The 27,104-nt window shown below is 47.9% G+C and overlaps 3 protein-coding genes across 7 annotated transcripts in view; 1 reads left to right on the top strand and 2 right to left on the bottom strand.

Annotated features, from left to right (window-relative positions):
- Positions 1–27,104, bottom strand: part of LOC144104688 (uncharacterized) — a 44,150-nt gene that overhangs the window by 16,457 nt on the left and 589 nt on the right. The window contains exon 1 of one of the 2 annotated variants that reach the window (XM_077637829.1): positions 5,500–5,622. The exons of the other annotated variant lie outside the window; for it this stretch is intronic. The gene's annotated coding sequence lies outside the window, so the exon portion shown is untranslated. Of the gene's footprint in view, positions 1–5,499; positions 5,623–27,104 lie in introns of those variants that run through there. 2 annotated transcript variants of the gene reach the window in all.
- Positions 466–11,764, bottom strand: LOC144104690 (uncharacterized). 2 transcript variants are annotated; one of them, XM_077637835.1, is made up of 3 exons: positions 11,428–11,764; positions 11,239–11,374; positions 466–5,802 (listed from the first exon to the last, which is right to left on the bottom strand). In XM_077637835.1, exons 2-3 carry the CDS (start codon positions 11,275–11,277, stop codon positions 4,639–4,641), a joined length of 1,203 nt encoding a protein of 400 aa, XP_077493961.1. In that variant the 5' UTR covers positions 11,278–11,374; positions 11,428–11,764; the 3' UTR covers positions 466–4,638. The 2 variants fall into 2 exon arrangements, with proteins under 2 accessions (XP_077493961.1, XP_077493960.1); XM_077637834.1 differs by having other exon boundaries at positions 11,239–11,764.
- Positions 14,789–25,578, top strand: LOC144104692 (TNF receptor-associated factor 6-like). Of its 3 annotated transcripts, XM_077637838.1 has the most exons (4): positions 14,789–15,339; positions 19,813–19,909; positions 20,680–23,349; positions 25,230–25,556. In XM_077637838.1, the coding sequence occupies exons 1-3, from the start codon at positions 15,055–15,057 to the stop codon at positions 20,694–20,696; spliced, it is 399 nt and encodes a 132-aa protein (XP_077493964.1). In that variant the 5' UTR covers positions 14,789–15,054; the 3' UTR covers positions 20,697–23,349; positions 25,230–25,556. The 3 variants fall into 3 exon arrangements, with proteins under 3 accessions (XP_077493964.1, XP_077493962.1, XP_077493963.1); XM_077637836.1 differs by lacking the exon at positions 20,680–23,349 and having other exon boundaries at positions 25,230–25,578; XM_077637837.1 differs by having other exon boundaries at positions 19,813–23,349; positions 25,230–25,561.

Below are 27,104 nucleotides of genomic sequence, written 5' to 3'. Positions count from 1 at the left end.
GAAGACGTCGTTCTCTAATGCTTGGCGGTATTACAATACAACTTAAAGGAACAGGAGTTGCTAACTCTGGGCGACAGTTCGCGGCGTCCTGCTTTACTCCGCTAACCAATCACAACAGTATATGACCTCTGCTTTTTAACGTTTTAGTAAACAAGCCAGGTATCAAAATTCTAAAGCTTACAATTTTTTTTTCTTGTGCTCAATTTCTTGTTTAGCTGACAAGAAAAGTTTTAACTGCGGACTAATTGTTTGTCGTGGAAGAATTCTGTGCGGCGATCTTCAATGTGGGCGGAGCTCCATTGCAGAGTTACGTTGTATCCGACTAAAGTGTTTATGAATGTGTGGTGTTCTGACACAGAGCACAGTATAGTGCTGGCAACTGTAACTGCAGTATGGTGCATGCTCTGAATAAACCATCATGTGCGAAGCCAGTATCCATATAACTGGTATCACTTAGTTGGTGTGAGCAGTAATGTAACCGGCAAGTATGCATTAAATGCTGGTCGAAGTAACCCTCCACTGACTTCACCTCATAGGTGCACGACAGAAATAATCAGCAATTAGGCGTCGGGAATGTTACCGGCAAAAGAAATAGCCACGGTGGGCCGCGGAAAACGCGATAGCAGAACGCAACATCCATGCGGCAGAGGATAACGAAGCAAGCGGTGCAGGCAAGTTAGCTCGAGCGTTTCGCCTATGGCCGACAAGGCTTATCGGAGAAAAAGGGGTGAATGCTTACTACCTTTCTTCTTGTGCCGCCGCTCCTTTTTGTCGGCCTTGCGTATCGATGAGTCGATACCAGAGGCGCCGTCTTGGCCTCGGGATGACTCCATTGCAGGGCTACGGCTGATTGCGCGGTCTGTCCGAACGAAATGCCGAGCTAGTTGCAAGGCGGTTGTCTCTCACGGCACGGTGTCACGCGAAGCTCGCGCCAGTCCGACTGGATTCGACTGCATTGGATTCGGTGCTTTTTATTTCCTTTATTTGCATTTGCATAGTGTCCTGGCAATGGCGATGCGGCTGACGGCGTTGTGACTAATTATAGAAATATTTAAAGAGGAAAGCCATTTTCTTAATCGGTGCGGTAGCGAAGTTCTGCAAGGAGAGGTCAAGGATAACGTATACAGCCCTCAAAGCATAAACAGGGGGGAAAAATGGCCTTTAGTTGAGAGAGAATAAAGATTTAATTGTAAAAAAAGAAGTCCGGAGCGGATTGTGGGTAAAGTCCTCAGTCCAAGACTCCAGTGGCTCCAGCCGACGCTTTGGCGATGGCGACGAGCGCCTCCTGGTCTTCCAGGGTGCCGCTGGACAGCGTCACCTCCCACTGCTCCAGCGCCGTGTTGGGCGGCTTTACGCGGTTTGGTTTATCCGAGCATGTCCATGTAATGTGCGTGAATGTGGGACTTTCGCCACACCAAGGACATGTATCTGCGTTTAATGTTGGGTGAATGCGGTGTAGGTGGTGGAGATTGGAGAATGTAAGTGTTTCGTTGAGTGCACTGAACAAGTTTACTCCCTCCCACTTTCTAGCGACAAGATCTTCGAAAGACAGGAAGGTGCCTCAAGGAGCGCCTGACCAAGCACGACGCCAATACAAAGCGTTAAGGAAAAGTCGTCGTGACAAAACAGAACGTGAACTTTTATATCAAGAAACGATGAGATGGCTGCATCAGTGACACTCGAGTGGTTCTTCGCCTGAAAGAAATGGTTTTTCTTTATACGCATCGATAAACTCGTGAAGGCTTTCAGTTCGGTCCTTGGTGCGCACGAGTAAAGAAGCTGCTATATAAGCGCTCTTCTTCCAATAAAGCTTCTTGATAGTACAGCGCTCGTCCCGTTCCCTCATTACGTCCGTGTAGGTATTTTTGCGTTCCTATCTCCTGAATGCGCACCAATAAGCCCAGCTACTTCCGCCTGCTTCACCGACTCATCACTCTTCTTGCGCGCCTTCCTAACAGCCGCCACATCAGCCTCTTCCTCTTCAGTCACCGCTGCACGTCTGCCGCAGCGTATCCGCAGAGACCCCGTCCACTGCGGCATGCTCCTTTGGCCGTTGTCGACGTGTGGGCGACCCCATTGCATTGCCTGGAGCCAGCCCAGAACCCCCGCTATTGCGGGACCCCTTGCGCAATGTCGTGGATCCATGCAGCTCTATTTTGTAGCCCGCAGTGTAGCTGGAGCCATCTCACGCCCGCACTCAGACAAGAGCGGCAGGTGACAGTCCCTCCCTCCGCAGCGACGCTCCCTCTACTAACACTCTTCGCTGTCCTTCATGTCTTGATCATCTTCTCGTAGCTGCTCTGTTGAGTCGTAGGTAGTCGATCTCCAAAGCATTGTGGGTGTGCTGGCAGCGTGCCTTGAGGTCTTTGTTCAGTTCTTTCGCTGATACTGGTGGCGGTAATGGCGTGATCAGCATTGTTCTTTGACCACTCATTCATCACTTTCTTTATTCCCACTAGTAATTCTTAATTGATTTAGCCGCATAGGACCAAGTCATTCAAACATGCTGCATTGAACAAGGACGATAACTAAGATCATCATTTCCCCCCCGCTAAAAATGCCAGCTCTTTGGAGCCAATCGATAAAGAGGGGCTGCTGACGCAGGCGTCTTTTGACCAGGCGATGTGCGCTGCTTCAATTATTCCACGTGTTAGTTGGTTAATGTGCTTGCTTAAAACTTGTGTGCGAGTGAAGTCAGGGTGGCAACTTTTCTTCCTTTTGTTGGAACTGTATATATGCCTCGTTCCAAGCAATAAACATCAGTTGCAAGTCGGCGATCGTCTGTGTCGCGTCTTCCTGTAGTCCCTGCCAAAGTGCGCACTGTTCTGTTTTAAAATGACTTGCCAACTCGCCCAAGCATCTGTTTTATCGCATAGGACGTTGTGGCCAAGTGCTACACCAGGCCGGCCAAATCCTGTTCTGGTGAGTGAGTGCGTTGTCGATCCTGGTCACCGAGATGAGGCCGCACGCAAGGCCTGTTCATGCAATTCCATCGGCACGCGGAGTTTTTCAATGCGGTGCAGAATTGGGCAGCACCGGGATTCGAGCCCTGGTCCTCTAGCGTGTGACGCAGACGCTCTACCTCTACGCCATCGCTGCGTGAATACAGTGTGAATATGGTGTATTGTCGAGTATCCTTTAGAAAACCGTGCCCGATCATTTCACAGGCTTTCGCAAAAGGATACTCGACAATAGACCAAATTCACACTATCAACCAGGTGATAAACAAATGTACAGAATATAACCAACCCGTATCATGCATTACGAAAAAGCATTTGACCCAGTAGACACCTCAGCAGTAATGCAGGCATAGCAGAATCAGGCTGTGGAAGAGCGGTATGTAAAAATACTGGAAGATATCTGACGGCTGCACAGCTACCATAGTGCTCTATAAAGTTAGCAATAAAACTCCGATAAGGAAAATAAGGAAGGGTGTCAGGCATGTAGACACAATCTCGCCAATGCTGTTCACCACCTGTTTACAGGATGTATTCAGAAGCCTCTGTAATCTAAAAATTCGTTGCTGAAATTGCCTTGCTAAGTCACTCTTCAGAGCAACTGTAAAGCATGATCAATGAGTTAGACAGGGAAAGCAGAACGGTGGGTCTGAAAATTAATATGCAGAAAACGAAAGTAATTTTCAACAGTCTCGGAAGGGAACAGCAGTTTACAATTGGTAGCGAGGTGCTTGAAATGGTAATGGAATACGTGTCCTTAGGGCAGCAGATAGTGACTGCTGATTCGAATCACGAGAGCAATATAACCAGAAGAATAATTGGGTGGAGTGCATTTGGCCGGTTCTCTCAGATCATGAATGGCAGAATACCAATATCTTTCAAGGGAAACGTATACAACAGCTGTACTTTACCGGTACCCACCTATGGGGCAGAAACGTGGAGGACAACGGTAAGAGTTCAACTGAAGTTAAGTACAGTGCAGCGAGCTATGAAAGGAAAAATGATAGGTGTGATGTTAAGAGACAGGAAGAAGGCGCAGTGAGTCAGGGACCAAACACTAGTAAATGACATTCAAGTCGAAATCACGAGAAAGAAACGGGCTTGGGCAGGGCATGCAATGCGAAGGCAAGATAACTGCTGGTCCTTTAGGGTAACGGAGTGGATTCCAAGAGAAGGCAAGCGTAGCAGGGGGCGGCAGAAAGGCGGGCGGATGGATGAGATTAGGAAGTTTGCAGGCATAGGGTGGGCGCAGCTGGCAAATGACAGGTTTAACTGGAGAGACATGGGAGAGGCCTTTGCCCTGCAGTGGCGTAGTCAGGCTGATGATCATGATGAACAATTCTTAACAAGAATTTATTTTAATCTCTTTACTAATCACTATTAATACACTATGTATTAATTATCGGCTTCTATCAGTGCATCTGCAGTCGTGAAATAATTGTATGTTCTACCTCCCTTACAGCTGCATCAACCAAAACAGTGCAAACACTTTTCATGTTTTATGCAAATAAAGACAAAGTAGAAATACGTGGAAAACCAAGCTCATGGCATAACTGCGTGGATGCGAAGCTTCTGCCAACTACGGCGGTTTGACATATAACACTGAATAAATATCCGATTTTTGTATACGGGGCTTGAGCTCGTCTAAAGAGATAGCCCGCAGCCCACATCTAAACACAAATCATGGCAGAAGCTCGAACTTCACTCGAAACTGGTCTGCTTGCACATAGCCGTCACGGATGAGATCCTCTAATGGAAGGTAATTTTCAGAAAGAAGTGCGTATTGGAATTGCCCATCCTCTGGCCTTTGAAGAGATGAATTTAAATCAAAAGGACGCACTACAAGCTCGCGTTCTGCAGCTCCCTTTGGATGCATGACACGCAATCTGATTCTTTGCCTGAACGGCCACTGAACAGCGTCGTCCGCATCGCCCTTGTGCAAGTGCAAGCGAGCACTCAGCTTTGTAAATCGTCTGCTTCTGGCGAGCCAGATACCGGGGGACATGCAGTAGCCTCGTAGATATATCATGTCACTGTCATAGGCAGTAAAACCAATACTCCGCGCTTCTTCTTCGAGAGATTTGACACCTTTTACGAAAAACTCGCAGACAGATGCCTGTAGGCCAGGCGGTTTGGGCGCTACCTTTTTCATGCGGCTCACTGCATTGCTGATTTCTTGCGCCTGCTCCGTAGCACCCTCGGAGGCTTCCGCAAACTCCCAACCCTTGTCACGCTTTTCTCGAGCCGCTTTTGCGAACTCGTCTTTCATCGCTTTTTCCAATGCATGTATGCGGTTGGAAATGATATCGTAAGCACTACTGTTTGCAATGAATTGCTGTCTCGTTTCTTCGCTAAACGTGGCTATTTCATCGGAGCAGTTTTGCAGACAATCACGTTGTTCGGTTGTTCCTTTGGACACTTCTTGTCTCACTCTGTCTTCCAGGCTAATAATGCCTTGTCTGAGTTCTTTTCTCAATGATTCTTGACAGTTGTTTATCACGTGACCAACTTCGTTGAGTCGGTCGCTATTTGCGCAACTTACTAAAAGCACCTGCTCCATGACTGCCTTCAATTCACCGGCCTGCGCTTCCAAGGATTGCATGAAGGTTGTCAGAAGTGCCGTCTCATCCTTGTGGTCTGAATCCCCTTCGCATCCCGATCCAGCAGGCGTCGCAGCAGTGCAGCACTCCGATTCCAAGTGTGAACACACATCACTGCAAAGAATTGTGGCGGAACACCTGGGGCAGCGAATGGAGTGGTGTAGACATTCACGCTGGAAGTGCTGGGCAATTTTGGATGCAGGCAGCACTGCCATACAGTCGCTTCCTTCGTTCCAGCACCTCACCTGCAAGAGAAAAACAAGCAGCATTTTCCGAACCATCGTGATTACGTGAGCACCCCTGGCTTTTTCTTCAAATCACTTCTGTGGAAGTATAGTGAGGCCTCCTTCTTCCCGGCTTGGACAAGAGCAAAGCCGTACTAATGTAAATGGCTTGCAACATGTCGTAGAGTTGTAGAGTAAGCAGAATTTTAAGCGAAGTTTCTGCACAGACAGCCAGACAGCAAGTTTGTGTTATTATTCGTCCTTGGTGCGAGCATCTAACTGGTTTGCAACTACACCCTCCAAAGTTTTATATTCTGCTAGAATGTGGCCTCTTTTGCGTGTTCCCTCACACTTGATGATCAGTGCACACTGTGTTCTGCCATCATGACAATCTTCGATATGTAGGGCAAAGGCCCATGCCTATGGGTTTTGAAACAACACCTATCCTTACTATGTTTCATCTACTTTTGGGGTTCTTGGTTCTCTTGGAGGCCACTGAAGAAGGGTTTCGAAGATCCTCAAGGCAGATTGTGGAGTCAAGTGGGGCTCTACGACGAATAGCTTCGTAATCTCTATTTCCAATGGTATGGCCTTCGCTTTTCTGGTTGGAGGTGATGGCATGAGTTTCAATGCAGAGTAGAAGTAGACAGAATTCATCTCGAAGAGCTAAAACTCCCGAAGAAAGCTAGAATAAGTGGGCGTTGTGCCAGCCATAACATGTCGTAACCTTCATAACATGTCAGTTCCTGCAGAAGTGGTAAGTGTGCTAAAGCATGGTCCAAATTACAGCATGGAACCTTTGGTGAACGAGTGCAGACTGTTAGCATTTGTGCGCAGGGTGGCCAACAAGGCACTGGCCAAAGAGAGAGGATGTTGCCTATACAAATGCTCTGGCTCTCTGCACAGAAATTTCGCTATGATGTTTTGCAGCTTCACAATTCTACTCCATGTTGCAAGCCATTTCCATGAGTATAATTTAGCTCTTGAGCAGACCGATAAGGAAGGGGTCTTCACTGACTTTCCATAGAAGTTATGGGAAGAAAAACCTAGGTGCGCTGCAAGCAGGAACTTCAAGACTGCAACATAAAAACCTTCCAAGGTCAGCAGGGGGAAATTTCGTTTGAAAGAACAAAACCTGCGCAAGCTGGGAGAAAAAAAATGTATGGAAGCAAGACAACCCAAACCAAGTGAACACCGGTTAGCAGACAGCAGCTCCCTCATCATTCTTTTTGTATTGTGTTGTCAAGAATCCCATCCCCCAGCCTTCTCTCTGCTGTGCAAGGCAGTTATGTTGAACATTTCCTTCATAGGAAATACCTATAAGTATACACGGCTGTTCAGGAATATAGTAACAATGAGGAAGTTGGTAGGCACAAGTTAACAGGTTTCTTCAAGCTCGTCAAAGTAAATCGAAGCCAGGAGTACCATCCAAAATACACCACAGCCTTTCCAGGAACGTGACTGTTTCAAGAATTTTTAAAGCGTTTGCCCTACTACCTTCCCTTCGGCAAAATATGTCCTTCCAGCATTGTGTAACGCTTCTGCAAATCTTCAGGAAGCCTCTCTCCACTGCCCAGCCATTTTTCCCTCCACTCACCTTCACCGCTGAGAATCCTCCACCCACCACCAAACAACCCACCTCCCCCTACAGAAGGCTTACAGCCAATACCTACCTACCTTCAATGTCCAGAAGCTTTCACCACAGAGAAGCTTCATCAACCACTTATCTCCACCGTACCCATGCTTCCACCCATCAGAAATCCACGCAGCATGCAAACGAAAAAGTGACTGCAAATTACAACTCAAAGATGTAGAAGCAAAATGTACAACCAATGCTGTTAATACTGATTTTTCGCATCTCATTGCATGCTAACCTGTGCATTTTTTCCAAGGATACTGACCAACAGATACAAAGTTACAAGATGGAGCATTACACACATCAATATAGTCGCTTGCCCTTTGTTTTTACTGCTGAGGGTAAATTTTTAAAATTCTCTGTGTTCGATATACACTATCAGTTTCTTTGCAACCTTTTGCTACATTTTTGTTCTAATTGTGTCATTTTTGGCTGCCTGGGTGACTGTTCTAGCCTATTAATAGCTGGAACTCGAGTTCCTGTGCACTCATAGTGCCCATACACAAAACACACACGTGATGAAGTTCAGGAAAAAATGTAAATGGGCTTGCTGCAGACATGCAAACAGCTGAGGCAGCGAGCAACAAAGGTGAAGCAGCAAGGGAAACGAAGCACGCAAACCAGCGGCAACAGCGCAACAACTAGGGAAAACTAGGGCTTTTGTATATGCCCCCTACGGGAGCAGAGCAGCACATTAATAAGTTATCTTGCTTCCTAACGCATCCAAGTCATGAGTAAAAGCTGCCTTGCAAGCCATTCCTGACTTGTTCTAACTGGTCAAACTGCTTTACGGAACGAATCCCAGTTGATTCCAGCTAAACCATTTGATAGCAGCCGGAATCAAATAGAAATTGTTCTACCGACCAGTTTCATCACTTAGGATTTTTCACGTTCGTTGTTAAAAAGTAATGCTATGTACTGCAGTTACAGCTGTTGCTCGCTCAATGTGCCAATTAATGGCTCTCAAAATGACTATCTTTTTTAAAATACGGTCTCAGTGAGCGACACATTAGTTAGCATTATACCACTCACACCAAAAAGTTGTAAAAACGCACTCGCTCTGTGGATGGGTGGCCTATCTCTTGACTCATCCTCAATTGCATGGCCACAGCAGCAGCACTACTGGCACACAGCATTTGGAATTGCAGCACAGTGGATGAAAGCTGACAATGATTTAGCCACTAGCAAGTTCTGTATACAAATTAGAGCATGTAACACGAGTCGCTGTGGTGGGGTTCGAGTATTCTGAAGCATCTGGAAACAAAGCTGCTGTGTCTGCACTGGCGCCATTTCTGATAGTGCACAGGGTTATCGGATATAGGTTATAGGTAAGAAATTTATTTGAACCACTTCAGTGTATCAGGTGAGGGTGCGGAAGGGGGATGACCATGATACCAACGGGATTTCGGACCGCTCTAGATGACCGGGTACTACTGGGCTGTGATAACCTGCTAGGCCTAGCCCATGATGTGAAGCTGTACCTCCGGTTGTGAGCTGCGCAGAGCAGCCTTCCATCGCTCCTGGGATTCTATCCCTTGAAAAGGAGGTTTCGGTTCGTTAGGGCAAATTTGGTAAGTGTGCTTAAAATTCGCTGTGGTGCTAGGGCATAACTGAGAGGTCTGGAGATTTTCCCCTTCTGTGTACAAGGGAGAGTAAGAAAGGGGATACCATGGTGGCATTTTATGTGGCACCATACCATGTACCTGCTTCTTTTAGTCAGTAACGGGTGAGGAGGGGGTTAGATTTGGCGGGAGTTTCTATATTGCAGAGTAATGTCATGTTAGGTGAGGAGGTGGTCCCTAGCCCTGCAGAATGAGGGCAGGATGTGATTGCTCAGTTGATGAGAGTGCAGGCTTGGCCGTGGGCGGCTACGTTGCCTGGGTGTCTGTCGTGTACTGGAACTCAGAGGAGGGTGGTGTGGCGATGGGAGGGGGAGAAGATTGGAGGATATTTGCAGCCAGGGCATGGATTTTTCGTTTTGAAAGGTTGCTGATGGCTGTCTTTGAATCAGACAAAATGTATTCTGTGGAGGAGTGGGTAACCATAAGGGCTATTGCCACCTCTTCCACTTCGATGGACTGGGTCAAGTTCCGAATGGTGACAGAGGTAACTAAATTATGAGCATTGCCTGTCACTGCAATCGTGAATGCGGACTGCTAAGGATACTCAGCGGCATCCACATAGATGGCAGGGGTGGATGGGGGGCTAAGGCTAGCGAACGGCCTCAGCTCAGGCAATGCACCAGTCGAAATTGTACCCTGAATGAGTGTTTTCCAGGAGTGCCGGGATGTAAATATTTGTGCTGATGATTTTGGGAGGAGCATACAGATCTGTGATTTGACAAGTGAGGCAAATTTGCAGCTGACTTAAGAGTTACTGCCCTGTTATTGTCTCAGAGAGTTGGTGGCATTAGACCGTTAAGTGTGCCTCGACAAGCTCTTGTAGGGTATTTTTTGTAACCTCAGCTGGAGAAGTTTGGCGGTAGCTGCGGCTTCTGGAAGGAGAAGGGCCGTTTTATTCCGGTCTGATTAGACTGTTCACCTGGTCAGTCTATGAGGAGGAGAAGCAGAGGTAGAGAGAAAACAGGTAATCCTTCATAGGAAGAAGACCTGAATGAGGAAGCATGTGCCTTCCTCTCACATGCTCCAGTGGAGTAGTAAAGGTGTGTTTAATTAGTTTGATTACAGGACAATCAAGTTTTTGTTTCGTAGACACTACTGAGAATGGAATTTTGAAATATTTTGGATAGGTTCTACTTAATGTTTGCTCCGAGGTCCACTGCTGCTTCCAAACAATGTTTGGCAGTTTATCCAGCTGGCAATGGGAGCTACGTAAAATTTCATGGCTATAAAATTGTGACCTCACTCACTGATATCATTCAGGCTAAATGCTCTCGGGCTGCACCGCAGTGGAGGGTGGAGATTGCATGAAATTGCCGAACAACAAAAATGTGGAGCTAGGGACAGAGCTGGTAAAGCACGGTTACAACAGTAGCTTGGTTTGGGCTAGTTGGCAACAGTTTTTTGAAAATATAGCGCGATAAAGATATGGACAACACAGATGTATATTTTCCTGAGTCACTTGCTACAAAAAGAACACCCAACAGCGTGACCTTATCTGCTTTGATCACGTCATGTCCCACTTGATGCACAGACACTATTCTGCATTTGCATGATCAGTTGAGCAACAAGAACTTTGCAGGCGGCAGCAGCAAGCCTGCGAATTTCGCCTCCAATTAGCTTGTAAGCACTGTTGACACTTCGCTGAAATTTATGCGTATTCAAAGGTAAACTGCAAAGTGGTTAGTTATTGTTCGTGCCAATGCAGAAGGTTTTAATGTCTTGCAAATAAAAAAAGTTCAACTCATTTCATAGCTGCGCAAAAATACTGAGAAGTTCAACTGTAAGCTTCCAGCCATTTGTTCACATCTGGCCCGCTATGCAATGGCACTTTCACCTAAACCAGTCGGCAACATAGCGGCACAGGGCGTCACGCAGCCACCGTGCTTTCAAGAATGCTCAAATACATCATATTTGCGAGCAGTCTGCATACTGACCACATAGATTCAGGAACGCAATGTGCTTTGCAACTCTGACTTCTTGATTTGGAGCAGATTTCAGCCCGAGCGCTTTATTTACAGCATATTCAGCGTTGGCCGGGCGCGCCAGTTTCACTTCACCGTGAAAATTTCTAGTTCGCTGCATGGCACCGTAACCGTGGTGTCTGCGCAGCCTGACAATCCTTTGAGAACTGTTTAAACGGCAAAGTTGAAACGAAATCGAATACCAACAGCTGCATGTGCTTCTGCACTGAGCGCTTACCTCTCTTTTCAGCAGCTCGTCAGTGTCGATGTCCCTCATGTCGACATCGTCGTCCTCGCACTGACGGCCATCGAGCGGACAAACGTGGGCACCGTCCCGGGCGCTCTGCTCGTAGCAAGACTCGCACAGTGTGTGCCTGCAAGAAAGCAACGCGGTCCTGTTTCGCACCAGCCCGCAGGCGCCGCATACCCTGTGGTCTGGAATGGGCTTCACGAAGCGCAGAGGCCTCCAGTCAAGTTCAACGGAGAACCCGACAAGGGTGTACTGCACGCTTCCCGGAGGCATATCATTCACTGCTCAGCGGTCTCTACGAACTGACTTTTCAGCCAAGTAACAACTGCGCTGCTGTAAAGTTGACCGCTCCCGACACAGCCGCGCCGCTATCTGCCGTTTTTGGTCCGTCATCTGAAGAAGTGCGCACAGTTAGGCACAGAAATAGTAGAGCTGGCAGGGCTGATATTTGTTTCCCTGTTCGCTCGGCGTAAACCACCGTTTCTGCACCGCCAACCGTATCAACAAGGCGCGATCAGCGTCACTCCCTTTTCTCAACATACACACATGAAACCGCGAAGACAGTCACGCCATCTACCGGCAAGCAGACAAAGTGGAAGGTGGTATCGTTCATCAGCGGAGAAGGCGCGAAAAATCGAAGGAGCGTTCGGGACGAGAGTACGCAACGACTGAAGCTCAGTTATGTGGTCCTACTGCAATCCGGTTCAATCTTTATCAAATTTAGTTTCTTTCGGAACATCGATCTTGTCATCATGGGCTGCAACGGCTGGCAAAGGCCGAACAGAAGTTCCAACAACATCAATGAAAAAAGGGAAAAAAAGTTCCAACAACGTCAATGAAAAAAAGGGAAAAAAAAAGCAATTTGGGTGCTCGTCTGTGTTTTGTTTAACTACGTGGTATGATGTATAAACTAAACCATGCACCTAACTAATTTTTAGATTACATTAAACTTGGTCTTGGTAATCACCTCTCTATATCGCTTGCGTTTATTGCGTCACCTTTTGCAGAGGTCATTGCAAAAGTGGGCAAAGGCGTTTAACTTTGTCTGGGGCTTGCCGGCTGGCTTTGGGGCATAGACTCCTTTGGCTGCTACCGGCGCCCAGTGTGTTCAAATATGCACACTGCTGCTCTATTTCGCCACGTTCTGGTTACCCTTTTAAAACAACTCTTTTTATGGAGATTGACACTCGCCTACTTCTGAGTTAGCAGGAGCGGTGAATTTCAGCTTTCTTCCTGACGTTAAACACATTGCTTCTAAATTTGCGCTTTGAACTCGTTGGTGCGAGTTGGCTAACCAATGATAGCCCCCCGCTGCTGACGTAACGAGCGCTGCATGGCACCGGTACCGGCACCGCTGGTCGCCCAGAGGCGTACAAGCGCGAATTTTTAAAAATATATATTGTGAACGATCGGCTCGCTTTTGAGGTCTCGAACGCGGCGTGAAAGCTGAGTGGCCTACACTCTATCTATATACAATTCAAGCGTATTGTAGCCAAACCTCAAACACCCTTTTTAGGGTTAAGTCCTCAACCCTTCCAAGCTTGGAAGCTAACCCCTTGGGCTGAATATTTTTAACAAAGACTGTATCTGGAGAGAAAAGGATAATGCTTGTTTCCTGGGCATCTCAATTTTTCCTTAATTGAAACTTCTTTTTGGGCGAGTTGGTATATCTTGATTTTGTAAAAAGTTTTGAGTGGAAGTATACACAAACCCACGCGGAATTCGGAGCATACACAGCGCCTGTGTGTTAGCGTCTTCTTTGTGGCTTGTCTCTGTATGCGCAGAAAACTCTTTGCAAAATTAAATTTTTGCAAGACGTGCAATCCGCAGCTGCCGGATTAACTTAAGAATCGCATCGCGTAGAGATCTTTACGCTGACATATGGAGCTACCTCTGCAGCCTGTATTGGTGGCTACAGGGTACTTCGCTTCTAGAGCGAAAATTGCTGAAAGATGCTTCGTTCAGGGCGTATTCGTGGTTTACGCCAATAAATGTCGTTGCCTGCATCTGTTAGTCCAAAAAGAAACAATTGAGACTTAATGAGCAGTACAGACACGCAATGTCAATTTGTATGTGCGTTTTCTTGTGCCCAAACCGCGATTCTTTATGTCGTGCTTGTCACGGCCTTCATATCCGTTGTGGAGTATGTATGTGCCGAAATAATACGGAAAAGGGGTCGCTGGGTGTGAGCTCGTTGTACACGTACAGTCATCTACAGACCTTTCTAGAGCGCTCAAATTCCGTGCCGTCCGCGCTAGATATATAGATAGATACTTGAGGCCTTATACTCTTTGTAACGGGCGGGCACGGTTGGGCGCCTGGACCAAGGGGATGAATAAAAACTAAAAAGGAAAAAATCCATCCATCAGTTGAGTTCCCCTTCCGGTGGCGATGAGAGGAAACTACTTGATGATGAAATCGGGGTTTCTTGATGACCCGGTGGTTCTACTCGCAAACATTCACATTACTCAAGGAAAGGAGAAGGTTAACTATTTATTTACAACATAAATAAAACAAGAAGAAACAAAGCAAGGAGAAAACTATTTACATGACTAAATCGTGGATCAGATGAATTCAGCCCCCGCTCAACCCAGAGCGCTTGGTTTTAAACCCTCTGTCTCCGCCCTTAGCGGGGACAGCAACCAATAAGATAACAAACGACCCATCTCGCCAATCAGTGGTCAGGGAAAGGAAAATAAGGATTTCCGCCAACTAATCACAGATTGGGGAAAGAGTGCTGATTAAACATTTGGGAAAGGAGAGGTTGCAATCAAATAGACAAACAGCACAAATCGACCACCCTCTCCCACGGCACCCACGGCCCAGCCGTTACCACTTTCCTATCTCTTTCGCACACGCGACAAAACGATCCCTAAAGTGTTTACAGAATACACCGCACGAGACGAACACAGTCATTACGGGAATAGTGGGTTTCCGGTCACTCGGCTAATACTCAGCCGTATCTCGTGCGCCCTCGAAACCTCGTCAACCCCTTAACAACCACATGTCGACAGCTCTACATGGTTAGCGTTTTTCCCGGCGGGTCATCCCCGTGACGGCGCGGCGTAAACGAGGACGTCCGTCGCACGAAGGGGAGGCAGGGACGGGACGGGCCCCTTTGTTGGGGACTTCCGACCCCACTGGAGTGGCCTTCCCTGCGGACACAATATCAACGAGTTCGCGGAAAGGTCAGCGAACTCCACACCATCCATCCGTCCGTCCGTCCGTCCGTCCGTCCGTCCGTCCGTCCATCCATCCATCCATCCATCCATCCATCCATCCATCCATCCATCCAGCGCAGACGGCACAGCGTTCGAGTGCTCTAGACAGGTCTGTGGACAACTGCACTACGTGCTTGAATGAACGCGGTGCGAATGATTAACATTGCGGAGTCCGCGAGTACCTAAAGAACTGGCCAAGCGTTAAATATATTCTGAGACCCATATTTGCTATTTGGAGCCCGTTCACTCTTTGGCAAAGAGCAGCAGTTGAGGACTAGTCACGTACCGTTCATGTCGCTTCCGTAAAAAAGTGAGGCAGAAAAAAGTTGCTTGCATATCAACCGACCCGAAAGAAGCTCGTCGGCGCTGTAGAGTCGCCGGCGGACGCAGATCGACGGATTGCATTCGCCGGACGTGCGACCTTCAAGCAGCGGAAGAGAGGCGGTAGATATCGGCCTGACTGTAGTCTAGACGACGGCCACAGCAAAAACCAAAAAACGAACGATGAGATCACGCAGTCAGGGGGCGTAAAAGTCAGTTTGATGCAGGTCATCAAGCAGCAAGCGAAAGGAGCCTGTCAGCGATGCCTCCTGGAAGCATGGAATACACCCTGGTCGGGTTCTCCTCACAACTGGACTGGATTCCTTTGTGCTTCGTGAAGCCCCTTCCACCGCACAGGGTCTGCGATGCCAGTGGTCTGGTGCGCAAGTGGACCGCCTTGCTTCCATGCAGGCACACACTGTGCGAGTCTTGGTACGAGCTGTGTTTGCGTGATAGCGGCCGCGTTTGTCCGCTGGATGGTCACCGCTGCGAGGACGAGGACGTCTTCATGAAGGAGTTTCCTGCCGACAAGCTGCTCAGTAGAGAGGTAGGCGTGGAGGGCAAAAGAACAGCAGTCTTTTCGTTTATAATGAATTTGAAACTTTGTTGTTTAGGGATCGTGAAACTGTCAGCAGTCCGACAAGAGATATACCAATCGTGGTGATGGCAGCGGACGAGAAACATTTGTACTGTTAAGTGGGCATTAAGTACCTCTTCGGAGCTATTTTTAATGGAACTACCTTGTTTGTAGTGCGATGAGGAACAAGTCAGTAAAATGCTGCTATTGAATGTTGTCTGGTACGTAACTTTGCAGAGTGTAGACTGCTGAGAAATGTGGTCGCGTACGCTAGTATTCTTGAACGACTGTGAGTGCGCTTGTGTTTACGCCCCTGTGTAGCAGTGTGTGGTTTAGGTAAAGCAGTCATTCCACCTCCTCAAAAAAGAATAAAATTAATTATTCGCAGCTTACAAATGAGCCCGGCACTATTTACTCGGCTACTGATCCGAAGTACCCGCTGGTTTGAACCCGACCGCGGAGGCCGCGTTTCGATGGAGGCGAAATACAAAGCTGCTCGTGTGCTGTGCGGTGTCAGCGCACGTTAAAGATCCCCAGGTAGTCGAAGTTATCCCGGAGACCTCCACTACGGCACCTCTTTCTTCCTTTCTTTTCTCAGTCCCTCCTTTATCCCTTCCCTTACGGCGCGGTTCAGGTGTCCGCCGAGATTTGAGACAGACGCTGCGCACTTTCTTTTTTCCCCTACAGCCAATTTTCATTTTACTATTTACTCACTTCTGTAAAATCTTGAATTTTTGCAAGAAAGAGAAGATAGTTTTCTTTTGCTGACATCTCTTATTCGTGAAGCAAGTAACGGAGCTCCCGGCTCTATTTTTTATATGCATTCATTGCTGCGAAACATCAAGGCCCGCTGAACTGCGATAAGGTGAGATACCTGCGAAATATCAAGGCCCGCTGAACTGCGATAAGGTGAGATACGCCTCCTACACAACCTGTGTTTGCAGCGCATGAGAGTTAGGGGGAAGGGGGGGGGGGGGGGTAATGTCACAGGCTTGGAATTGCTGCATGCAGAGCTATGGTAGGATGTCTCATTAAAAACAGCAGTTGTTATCACTGGGACATGGTCCGCGGCGTACTTTATCAAAAAGTAAACGGAATCGGCTTTTTCAACGTTTGACTTTATTAAAAAAGACAGATGTGAAAAATTCTAGAGCTCATCTTTTTTTTCTCGTGATTAGCTTCTTGGTCAAATGTATAGGGGAATCCCCCAAGGTGGAGTAAATTTGTAAATTAGCTTAAATTAAATTAAATTAGTAGTAAATTATCTTCTTGTTTAGGTGAGAAGAGAAGTTTCATCAACGGTCTACTTTTTTGCCTTTGAGGAATTCCGTGTGTCGATACTGAATGTGGGCGGAGCTTCACTGCAGACAAGTTGTATCCGACTATAGTGGTCCTGTATTGTCAGTTCAAGCGCCCAATAGCGCACGTGACTCAGCCGAATAGCGGACATGATTCATGGGGCAGGCGACGTCATCGAAAGCTTCTAGTATATGCAGTTGGCGTTTTTTGCCTCAGGAAGCTTTGCCAGCTCATATCACGTTCCTCAGCAATTTACTGCGAAGTTGTGCCGGCCACGTGTTGCCATTCTAACGCGATGGCGTTAGAGGCCCCGTTACGCTGAAAATCCGGCAACGGCGTTGTGAGCGATAAATAGGGCGGCGTATAGGGTTGCTCAGGCAGCCCGCCACCTGCGGAGAAGCAACCTAGGTGGGCTAGCTAAGTCGTGTGACCTTGTGAAGTCTTCAAAGATTACCCACCAGATCGTGCGCAAAGTAGCCAGCCTGGCAGATTGCAGTTAAATTTATGATTGATCGCGAGAGGTTGCTCGGGAAGAGCAACTCGGGTCGGACAAGACCCACCGGTGGCAGCACCTGCCATCGCAGGGCAGTGTCGCTTCCCTTAACCCCTGCACCATTCTGCAAGGAGTGGTATGAGTACTGCCAGGGACATTACAATGGAAAGTTCAGACTGATCAATTCCGCATATTTTGGGATTAACTCATGAATGCTATCACGTCATATTTTTAAGAAGGAGCTTCAGTGTCCCCTCCAATTTTTTTATACAGTATTTGCTAGCGTCTATAGTTATATACAACTGAAGAACGCAGCGGTTTTTCCCCGTCCAAGGACCGCCTTCCAGCCAATGGCGTCTGCCAGTTCGCGTGACCCTGCTAGTGTGACAAAGCAGGGAGTGGTAGATGAAAGGGGATACCTTCCTTCCATGGTCAGGGACAGACCCTCTCCGCACTGTGGCGCCGCTCCCTGCATTGTCACACTAGCAGGGACATGAGAATCGGCCGACGCCATTGGCTGGAAGCAGGTCCTTTGACGGAGGAAAGCCGCCGTGTTCTTGAGTTGCATTCGAATATCTCTCTTTATTGTTCATCCATTCGTTATTTGCTTAGGAATACTCGACGCCATACGCGCTGCGCCGTGGCAGTGGAAGTGCGAGTTTTGTTCATTGATGCAAAAACTTGCAAAAGGGTCCAAGGCCTCGTCGGGCTTTTAGCCTTTAGCAGATCGGTGTGAGCAGCAAGATAAAGCAAAAATATAGCTGCATGAGTGGAACAGTAGCTACGTCGCTGACCGAAACTGTTTGTAGCCGCACAGCCCATGGAAAAAATTTTTTAGACAGTCTATTGACTTTTCATAGATTTCTGTCTATAAAATCTATGAACTGTCTGTAGACAAATCCCAGAGAACTGTCTATAGGCAATACAAATACTATAAACAGTCTATAGACAATCTAGATGTATTGCCCTACACTTTTAGTAGACTTTTGTCTGTAGACAGTATATTCACTATGAATAGACAAAAAGAAATATCTATAGGAAGGCAATAGAGTCTATAATAAGTCTATAGACTGTCTATAGACCATTTTTATCAGGGAGAAGACAGCAAGAGGACCGAGGTACTGGAATGTGTCTCTAAGGCCGACAATGAGCGCCTGGGCGCTGTGCTGTGGTTTCTAAGCAGCCGAAAGTGGTAAGCGCGCTTCCAAGCATGAAAAGAGGAACTCAAGAAAGCTGCACCACCTAAAGCAAAACTGACGGCGAGGAAAGCAGAGCACGCTGTATTGTTGAGCTGCTGATTTCGTCGGCTCTTCGCGCCGAGGAAGGAACTATTTGCACGTTGCTGAGCTCGAACCATCCAAGGGACAGAAGGCGGGACACGTTCATCACCAGAAGGATCTCGCAAGGACTCGATTGCGGCTACGAACACCTATGAACCCAAACATAGGCCTTCTCCTTAAACCCACTGCAAGCTTAACCTGCTTTCGATCAGCATGCAGGCTGAAAGGTTTTTGTTCAGCTTCAGGTTGCTCTGCGTTTTTTTCTCCCAGTGCTGCAATGACGTGTGGACAGGCACGTTGCGTGGAGTAGTCAGGATGGTTGAGGTAATTTTCTGTTTTTTCGTTCCATTTTGTTTAACGCAGGGCGAACCCACGAGACACTTTGCGTATTAATTAGTCATATCGCACTTGCGTATTTAGCCAGACATGGGCTATTGTTTTACCGTTACTTCTTCGGCGAAAATTTGGAACGAAAATAAAAATACCTGCACGCTTGTCCCGAAAATCGCGACAATGAGCAAAAGCTGTTGTAAGCGTGGCGAATTCTTCGCCGCCTTCGGCTTCTTTACCTTTATCCTTTCCCTCTCAGTTTGCGGGCTCTCCCTCCCAGCTGCATTTCAAAGTGCGCTTGAGGGCGTCATTAAGTCGCGCTTGCCAACCAGTGACGACAGAGGTTGCAGATGGGCGAGGCTGGGGGGCGGGGCGGGGTTGCTGGACGTGGTTACGTGATCACGACTGAGCGCGCGCCCAAGATGGCGGAGACAGAGCTAAGCACTTGCAGGCGGTGGTCACGTGATCACTGGAACGTGCTGACGCGTCGCTCGAAAAATTAAAGTGGCCAATAAACGGCTATCACTGCGAAATAAAAAAAAAGTCTTACTGCACAGGTTTCCATCAATCAAAGTTGTGTGTGGTATGCGGGCCTACCATAGTTGCATATTGGATGTCACGGTCGCTGAGAGCTGCATAAGCATGTCCAACATTCTTGGATAAAAGTTTTCAATATAGCAAAACTTTAAGGTACTGTTATAGAAATGCTAAAAGTAATATTCTATTCTTCCGTCATGTAGCTAAATATTTCTATTAAATTGTTTCCATAGCTCGAATCAAGAATTTAAGACTACAAATGAAAATCAATTAGGAACGCTTTTAAAAATAGCAAAAAAATGCAAGCCTGCCAACGGGAGGTCGGCGGATATTTGATTGTTATAGTGAAATCTTACAATATGTGAAAAAACTGCCTTCATAAACCGGTTCCCGTTCAAAAATGGTTTTGTCCGAAATTGTTGGTTATGTAAATTTAAATGACTTGTTGAGTTCCAGGAGGCGTAACTACGACGGCTGTGAAAATTATCTGTTTTAATCTTGCAGGTGCAGTGCCGGAATGTAGGAAGCGGCTGTATGGCAGTGCTGCCAGCATGGCAACTCAACCAGCACTTACCAAAAAGAGAGGAAGGAAAGATGTTTGGTAAGCGTGTTTTATATCACGCTGTGACACTGCTGCATATTAAATGCGTGTTGCAGGGGAACTGTTGATGGATAAAAAGAGGCCTATGTGAAATAAACTCCCAAAGCAACTCAGGTTATGAGGGACACCGTAGAAGAGGGCCCATATTAATTTCGACCCCCCCCCCCCCTCATAACCTGATTTGCTTTGGGACGTCAAACCCTACGAAAACCAAAACAAATTTTCCTAGTAAATAATTTAAATTTTGGGATTTAACATCCCGAAGCGACACATGGTAGCTCGCAGTAGAGCGCAACCGATTAGGGCGATGCGCCTCACCGCGCGCCCCCACCCCGATGACATCAGTGGGCCTTCAAGCCAGTCTTCTGTCCACTGACGTCATCGGGGTAGGAGACGCGCGGCGGTGAGATATTGCCCCAATCAGTCGAGAGCTGTTGCCAGCAGCGATATTTAAAAATTATTTCTCAATTGCAGGGTTCACGCAAAGCTTTCAAATTTGACTCCAATACCCACAAAGACCTCCTGTGCAGATCTGTTGCACTAGAATATGCCCATCGAAATCATTTCCGGGTCCCTGTAAGAAGATTGGGCCAAAATGAAAAAAAAAGAACTCTTCCCAAGGAACACAGGTAATCGGCTCAATATTGAAAATCTATTGGCAAAGGTCGGTTCTACAACGAACCACATCCAGTTACAATACCGGGCCGATTACTTGTGCTCCTTGGCTTAAGCCACCCTTATACAATTATTGAACACAAATTTGGTTTCAGGATCTCTGGCGGCTTGACAGAGGACACGCAATCAACGACCATCCGGCAGGACACTTTTTTTTATTTTCAGGAGCCCACTCAATTTTTTCAACGTACGGGACTTCATCGCGACGGTGTGGGATGGCCTCTCCTTGTATTCAAAGTCACATCAAGTAAGGAACTCAAACTTCACCCGAAGCTGGTCGTCTTCCACGTAACCGTCACGGATAAGATCCTCGACGGAAATATGGTTAAGAGAGCAATACGTGTACGGTGCACGACCCCCTGTTGGCCTTTCACGAGACGGTACTGAAAAAAATGGGCCCGATATGGCCTTTTCTTCTGCACCTCCCTTTGGATGCACGACGCGGAATTTGACTTCTTGCAACTTCGGCAACTGGAGAGCGTCCGTCATGTCGTCCTCGTGCAGGTGGAAGAGTCCACGCAGTCGTACAATTCCATACCACTTGCAGAGCCGGACACCGGGCGAGATGCAATAGCCGCCGAGGTATACACGCTCGCTGATATAATCAGCACCCCGTCTCTTCCAATCTTCCGAACGATCCTTTCGCGCCCTTTCTTCGAGTGATTTGACAGCTTTTACGACAAACTCGCAAGCCCATGCCTGTAGGTCGGGTGGTTTGGGGGCTACCATGTCTACGGGGGCCACTGCACTGCTGCTTTCTTCCACTTCATCTGTGAGCATCTCGGAGCCTTCTGCAGTCTGCAAACACTTGTCGCTCTTTTCTGTGGCCATTTTTGCAAAATCATCTCTCAGTGGTTCGTCCAGTGCATTTGTACCCTCGGAGATGGGGTTCCTGGCATCCTTGCTTGCACTTCGACGTTCTTTCGTTTCTTCGTTAACAGCGGCTATTTCATCGCAGCATTGTTCCCCACAGTCACGACGCTCTGTTCTTACTTGTATTCCTTCTTGCCTCACTGTGCGCTGTAAGTTACTAATGGCTTCTTTAAGTTCTCCTCTCAGCGTTTCTTGGCAGTTGTTCACCCAGTGAACAACTTCGTTGAGTCCGTCGCTATTGGCGCCAATGCCAGTAAGAATTCGCTCCATAAATGTTTTGATTTCATCTATCTGCTCTTGTAGAATTTTTCGGAAGGATGTCAGCAGCGCCGTCTCCTCCTTGCGGCCTGAATCCCCTTGGCATTCCGATCCAGCAGGCGTCGCAGTTGTAGTGCAGCACTCCGACTCCAAGTGTGCCCACACCTCGCTAGAAAGAACTGCGGCCGAACACTTGGGGCAGCGAATGGAGTGATGCCGGCATTCGCGGTGGAAGTGCTGTGTAATCTGCGATGCAGGCAGCACTGCCTTGCAGCCGCTTCCTTCGTTCCAACACTTCACCTGCAAGTTTGAGACAGAGATCGTTTTCAGAGCCATCGTGGTAACGACTGCAGCAGCTCGGCAAGCCGGGGTGCCGTTAGTGTAATTGTCCACTGCACAACACCTACTACAGCCGTCCACTACAGAATCCTCATCGGCCGCGAACAACTTTGGGTTATTCAACGCCAGATTCGACATACTAATTTCCTATATGTGCACGCTCCCGCAGTAGGATCAGTTACATTTTACAGCGAGAACAACTTACTGGACACTCAGCCGCCGGGCTACTCAATGGTAGGCTCCAGAGTCACGTGATGAGCCCCTCCAGCAACCCCGAGCCTCACGCGTCCTCCAACCTTTGTTGTCGTTTGTTGGCAAGCACGGTCTAACAACGCCGGCAAGCGGGCTTCGACACCGACTCGTACGCTGCACGCATAGCAGGGAGGAAATAGGTTTTGCGGAAATCAGTGATTGTCTCGGTGGACACCTCCATCGCGCCGGGAAGTGGAGGAAGGAAGAATAACAGTGAACGAAGAAGAAGAGAAATGTGTGCCGTAATGGAGGATTCTGGAATAATTTCGACCACCTGGGGATCTCTAACGAGCGCTGCCACTGCATAGCATACAGGAGTCTTTTGTGTTTCACCTCCATCGAAACGGGCCGCCGAAGCAGCGTTCAAACCCGGGTACTTGAGCCCATTAGCCGACTGCAGTAACCACTCAGCCACTGCGCCGAGTCGGCCGGGGGGAGGGTCGAGCCCACTTTCCGCGAAGAAAAGTGGAAGAGTGTTAACGTAGTTGAACCGAGTAAACGTGTGAAAGCATGTGCTCATTCTTCTCCTCTCCTTCTACCATTGGCTACAGCTTCCTCACTTGCCCAAGCTTCCTCCGCGGTCCTCCAGGATTGAGGAAGAAGTGCCGATGGCACAAGCCGTAGTTAGCGCACAAGCTGGTGTAATCTACAGCGATTCTAAATTAGCCATCCGCAATTTTGAAAGGGCAGGATTTCAGAGGCAGATGCGCACGTTTTGAGGCTGACCAGTCACTCAGAAAGAGAAGTTGAGATGATATGGGTTCCGGCACGATCTGGAAATCCGCGAAAGGAGGAAGCTCACAATAAGGCTCAAGGTTTCGTCAACCGAGCGGGGGCTCGCTCGTTCCCATGGGTTTTCAGACTGACGGTCTGACTTCCTTTCGTGACGTAACCAATCACGACTTATTTTTACGATGCATTTTCTCCCCACCTGACAAGTTTAGTTGGAAGAGGAGCAAGAGACAATTGGGAGACGTCCTCAGACAGACTCGTTTGTGAACTCATCTCTACCAGCCTGCATGTATCCCGGGGTCAATGAAACGGTACGTAAATTTTTCTGGAGAGTTAGCTGCTTACGATCATATTCTCTGGGAATGCTGTGAAGAACCGCCGCCGGTTGCACTAGACGTATTTAGCATACCGGAGACGTATTAGCGGAGACGTATTCCGGTTCAACCGGATGCCAACTACGCATGCGCATTGGCCGCGCCTGGCACCACCCATGTCACTGCGCGGGTGCAGGAGGGGTACGGCTGAACCTGTACACGTCTCCGGTATGATAAACACGTCTACAATTACAAGTTGTTTGCCTTCACCGATGGGAGGTCGTGTTGGCCAGTTCGGACCTGGACACGCATGTCCAGGCCATCGAACGGGCCACCCAGGTCGCCGTCAGCTATGGGTTGATTCCTTTTATGAGTGGCCTATAGACTGTCTATGGATTTCTTATAGACTGCATCGCCTTCCTATAGACCTTTAATTTTTGTCTATTCATAGTCTATAGACAGAAGTCTACTAAAATGTATGGCCATAAATCCATAGATTATCTATAGACTTTGTATAGAATTTGTCTATAGAACCTCTATAGGATGAGTCTATAGTATTTGTATACAGAACCTCTATAAACTTTACAGACAAAAGTCTATGAACTGTCCATAGACTGTGTAAAGAAATTTGCGTAAGGGATGGCCATGTACAGCACGCACCGTCATCTGCTAGGCGAAGAAATAAAGTTTTTCCACTCCATTTCCATTGGCTACAGCTGGCGAGACGCTGCTCCGAACTAACCCGAACTTACCCGAGTTACTCCTATCAACGAGACAAGATGCTTGCTCGGGGTTGGTACGCTAGGAGTGGTGATTTCGCACTAGAATGGTTAATGAAGGGGGGGAAAGGAGCTGAAGTTTAAATACTCCAAGATTTATATTGACTATTGCTGAATTACTCAATTTACGCCGCAGGAGTACACGTATACTTTTCTCTCGTCTCGAATTCTCACTGAATGGAAAAAAGAAAAGACAACGCTCGGCAAAATAGACAATTGGGATCAGAATATTTTACGCGTAACATCTTCCGCGGGTATTCTAAGCGTTCGAAATGATTTCAACTCAAATCCCCCGAAACAGCTTCCTGGGTCCTCATAGGAGCCTCTACACGATACTGCGGTGCTGAGAGCAAAAGGATTGGAGGTACTTGATGTTCGCTTCCTTCGAAAAGACAGGAACCCGTCACAGTGCAGTTCAGGACATTGTATACCCGAGTAGAAACCACACATGCAGAAGGGAGGCTGCACGCCTTCTTTTAACATTTCTGCAGGACACTGATCTCGTTTCTAAACGGTGACAGCAGGAACGGACTATGGTCTACTTTGATTGAATGTGTAAGTGTCTTCTGGAGTGCACTATGTTATACAGTGAGTGAATGTGTGCATGGATGGTGGCACTGCAATGTACTATGTTCTACTGCGACTGAATATGTGCATAGATGGTGACTTCTGGAGTGGACTGTGATGTGAACTGTGTGGAGTGATTGTGTGCATAGATGGTGACTGCGGGGGTGGTATATGTGCTATTATAAGTGACTGTGCGCATACCGGGGTAGATGCGACAGGTTTTAGGACATTATTAACATAGAAGGCACGCTACGGTGGAGCAATTGCCGGCAGAATAAGCAAGGCTAATCCCACCTGTAGCATTCCACACAACTCAATTCAACTTAGGAAAATGATTGGACAACGCGCATCACAAGAAAAACTGGCAGCCTATTTGTTCTTATAAAACATGCTAGCACGAACTTTATTGCAGTGAAGGCATAGCGCATTCTAGGGCAGTTATATTCTTACACAGTGGTAGCCGTCTTCGGCTATTGCTCAGATACTTTGGTTGATGGACCTGCCCCCCCCCCCCCCCCTTTCCCGCTTCAGGTCCCTCGGTTCCTTGTGCTGGGCAACGTGCTTGTCTCCCTACTGGCTGTCGCGGCCTGAGGAGCCGCCTTCATCGGGCGATTTTTTTTAGAGCACACTGCCAAGCCGTTTATTAAGCATAACATAAAAACGGAAATAAAAGATGTTGCTATGCGCGGCATAGGCTATCGAAGCCTGAAGCACCTGATCTGTTTCGCTTTCCATGCCGCTGCTCTGAGGCAGCCCTGTGTTCGCTCTGCCCAGCATGATCAGCATCCCTCGATGCTTGGAGGACCCGAGGCCTCAGCGATGCATTCGACCACCAAGGCCCTCCATCCACCCCCTTGTTTGAAAGGGTGCCGTCGGCGACCTAGAGCCGAGGTTTCCTATCGTTTGCGCAGGCACTGCACGGCCACGTCACAGCGCTAATTACGCAGATTATTTGCAAGCAAAGCTCGAAGAGATGAAGGCTGATAACGATTAGGCACTGGTAAATGCATTATAGCAATTAGTTCCCGGTTGTGGGCGGGAGACCGCACGATACTGGCTGCGAACAAAGGCTACGCCAAGCTCGTGATAGAGCTGGCGAAGCTTGTTAAGATCCTGATGCATACTGTATCGTGCATTGAACGCCGGAAGCAAAGCCCTATCTAATAGGTGACGTGGCCTGCCACTTCAAAACATGGGCGGTATTCTGTACTTTGTATTTGCACTAACAATGAAGGAACAATAGCTCTGGACGCTTAATTGCAAGTGAGCAAGCCTTGGCATTTATGTGGAAAAAATATGCCCTCAAATGCGTGTTTTGGCCCAGTTGCACGAGGTGTTATAACGAGGCTTTTATTTCAGGTGCAAGGTAAAGCATTTTACAGCTGTGCTTAAATTCTCATGATGACGTTGCCGAGCCGCCGCCACGGTGGCAGTGTTTTCCCAAACACTACATGCGGGTTCCTGCCTTTCATTCGTTTGTCCTCAGTGCCGTGCAAAGTCACAAGTATTACATTCAACTAGCAAGCTTCGCTTTAGCCGACTTAAAGGTGCAATAGTTTGGGTTCGCTGTGCGCCACCATGATCATAGTGACTACTCGGCCTTTCGACTTCCTAATGGATTGTGCACAATCCATTTATTTGACCATGGTCAAATAAATTATAAATTTAATGGAAATAACACGCGTTCCAATGCGATGACGACTGCTAGCTGCGGAGGAACAATTACGTCTCGGTTCCATGCACTGATTTTCGACACCACTCATGAAGTGGCCCCTTCCTATTTGTGTTTCGTGCTGAGTGCGCGGGAGGCTGATGATGATTCGGGAAGAGGTATGTTCTATGGAGGTTTCTAATTTCTTTCGACACTTTACCCCCTCCCACCAGCCTCCTCCCTCTGCGCGACACACACACACACGTTCGCGCACACACACACGCACAAACACACACGCACAAACAAGCACACTCGCACGCGCGCGCACACACAAACACACACACACACACAAACACGCGCACACGTGCACACGCGCGCACACTCTCTCTCTCTCACACACACACACACACACACACACACACACACACACACACACACACACACACACACACACACACACACACACACACACACACACACACACACACACACACACAGCGCGCGTACAGGCGCCTTGCAGCGTATGCTGCTGCAACTTGTCCGCATGAACTCCCACACTCAGCTGCATGGTGGCAGCTGCTTGGAACAGCAGGACGCGAGGTGTGGAACCTAGTGGCGCCCCGATTTGCCGTTAGTGGTCATGGGAGTCGCGGCTCTCGTTCCTTCGCCAAGAGTACTGGGACTGGTTTAAGGCCTTTGTTCGCACATCGCCGTTTGTAGCGTTTTCCCTTTCCCTTCGAAGCATATATAGCTGT

Source organism: Amblyomma americanum, chromosome 9 (genome assembly GCF_052857255.1).
Source record: "Amblyomma americanum isolate KBUSLIRL-KWMA chromosome 9, ASM5285725v1, whole genome shotgun sequence".
In the NCBI taxonomy this organism is placed as follows: domain Eukaryota; kingdom Metazoa; phylum Arthropoda; class Arachnida; order Ixodida; family Ixodidae; genus Amblyomma; species Amblyomma americanum.
Note: the sequence above shows the minus strand (reverse complement) of the source record. Positions and strands in the feature narration are given on the sequence as shown.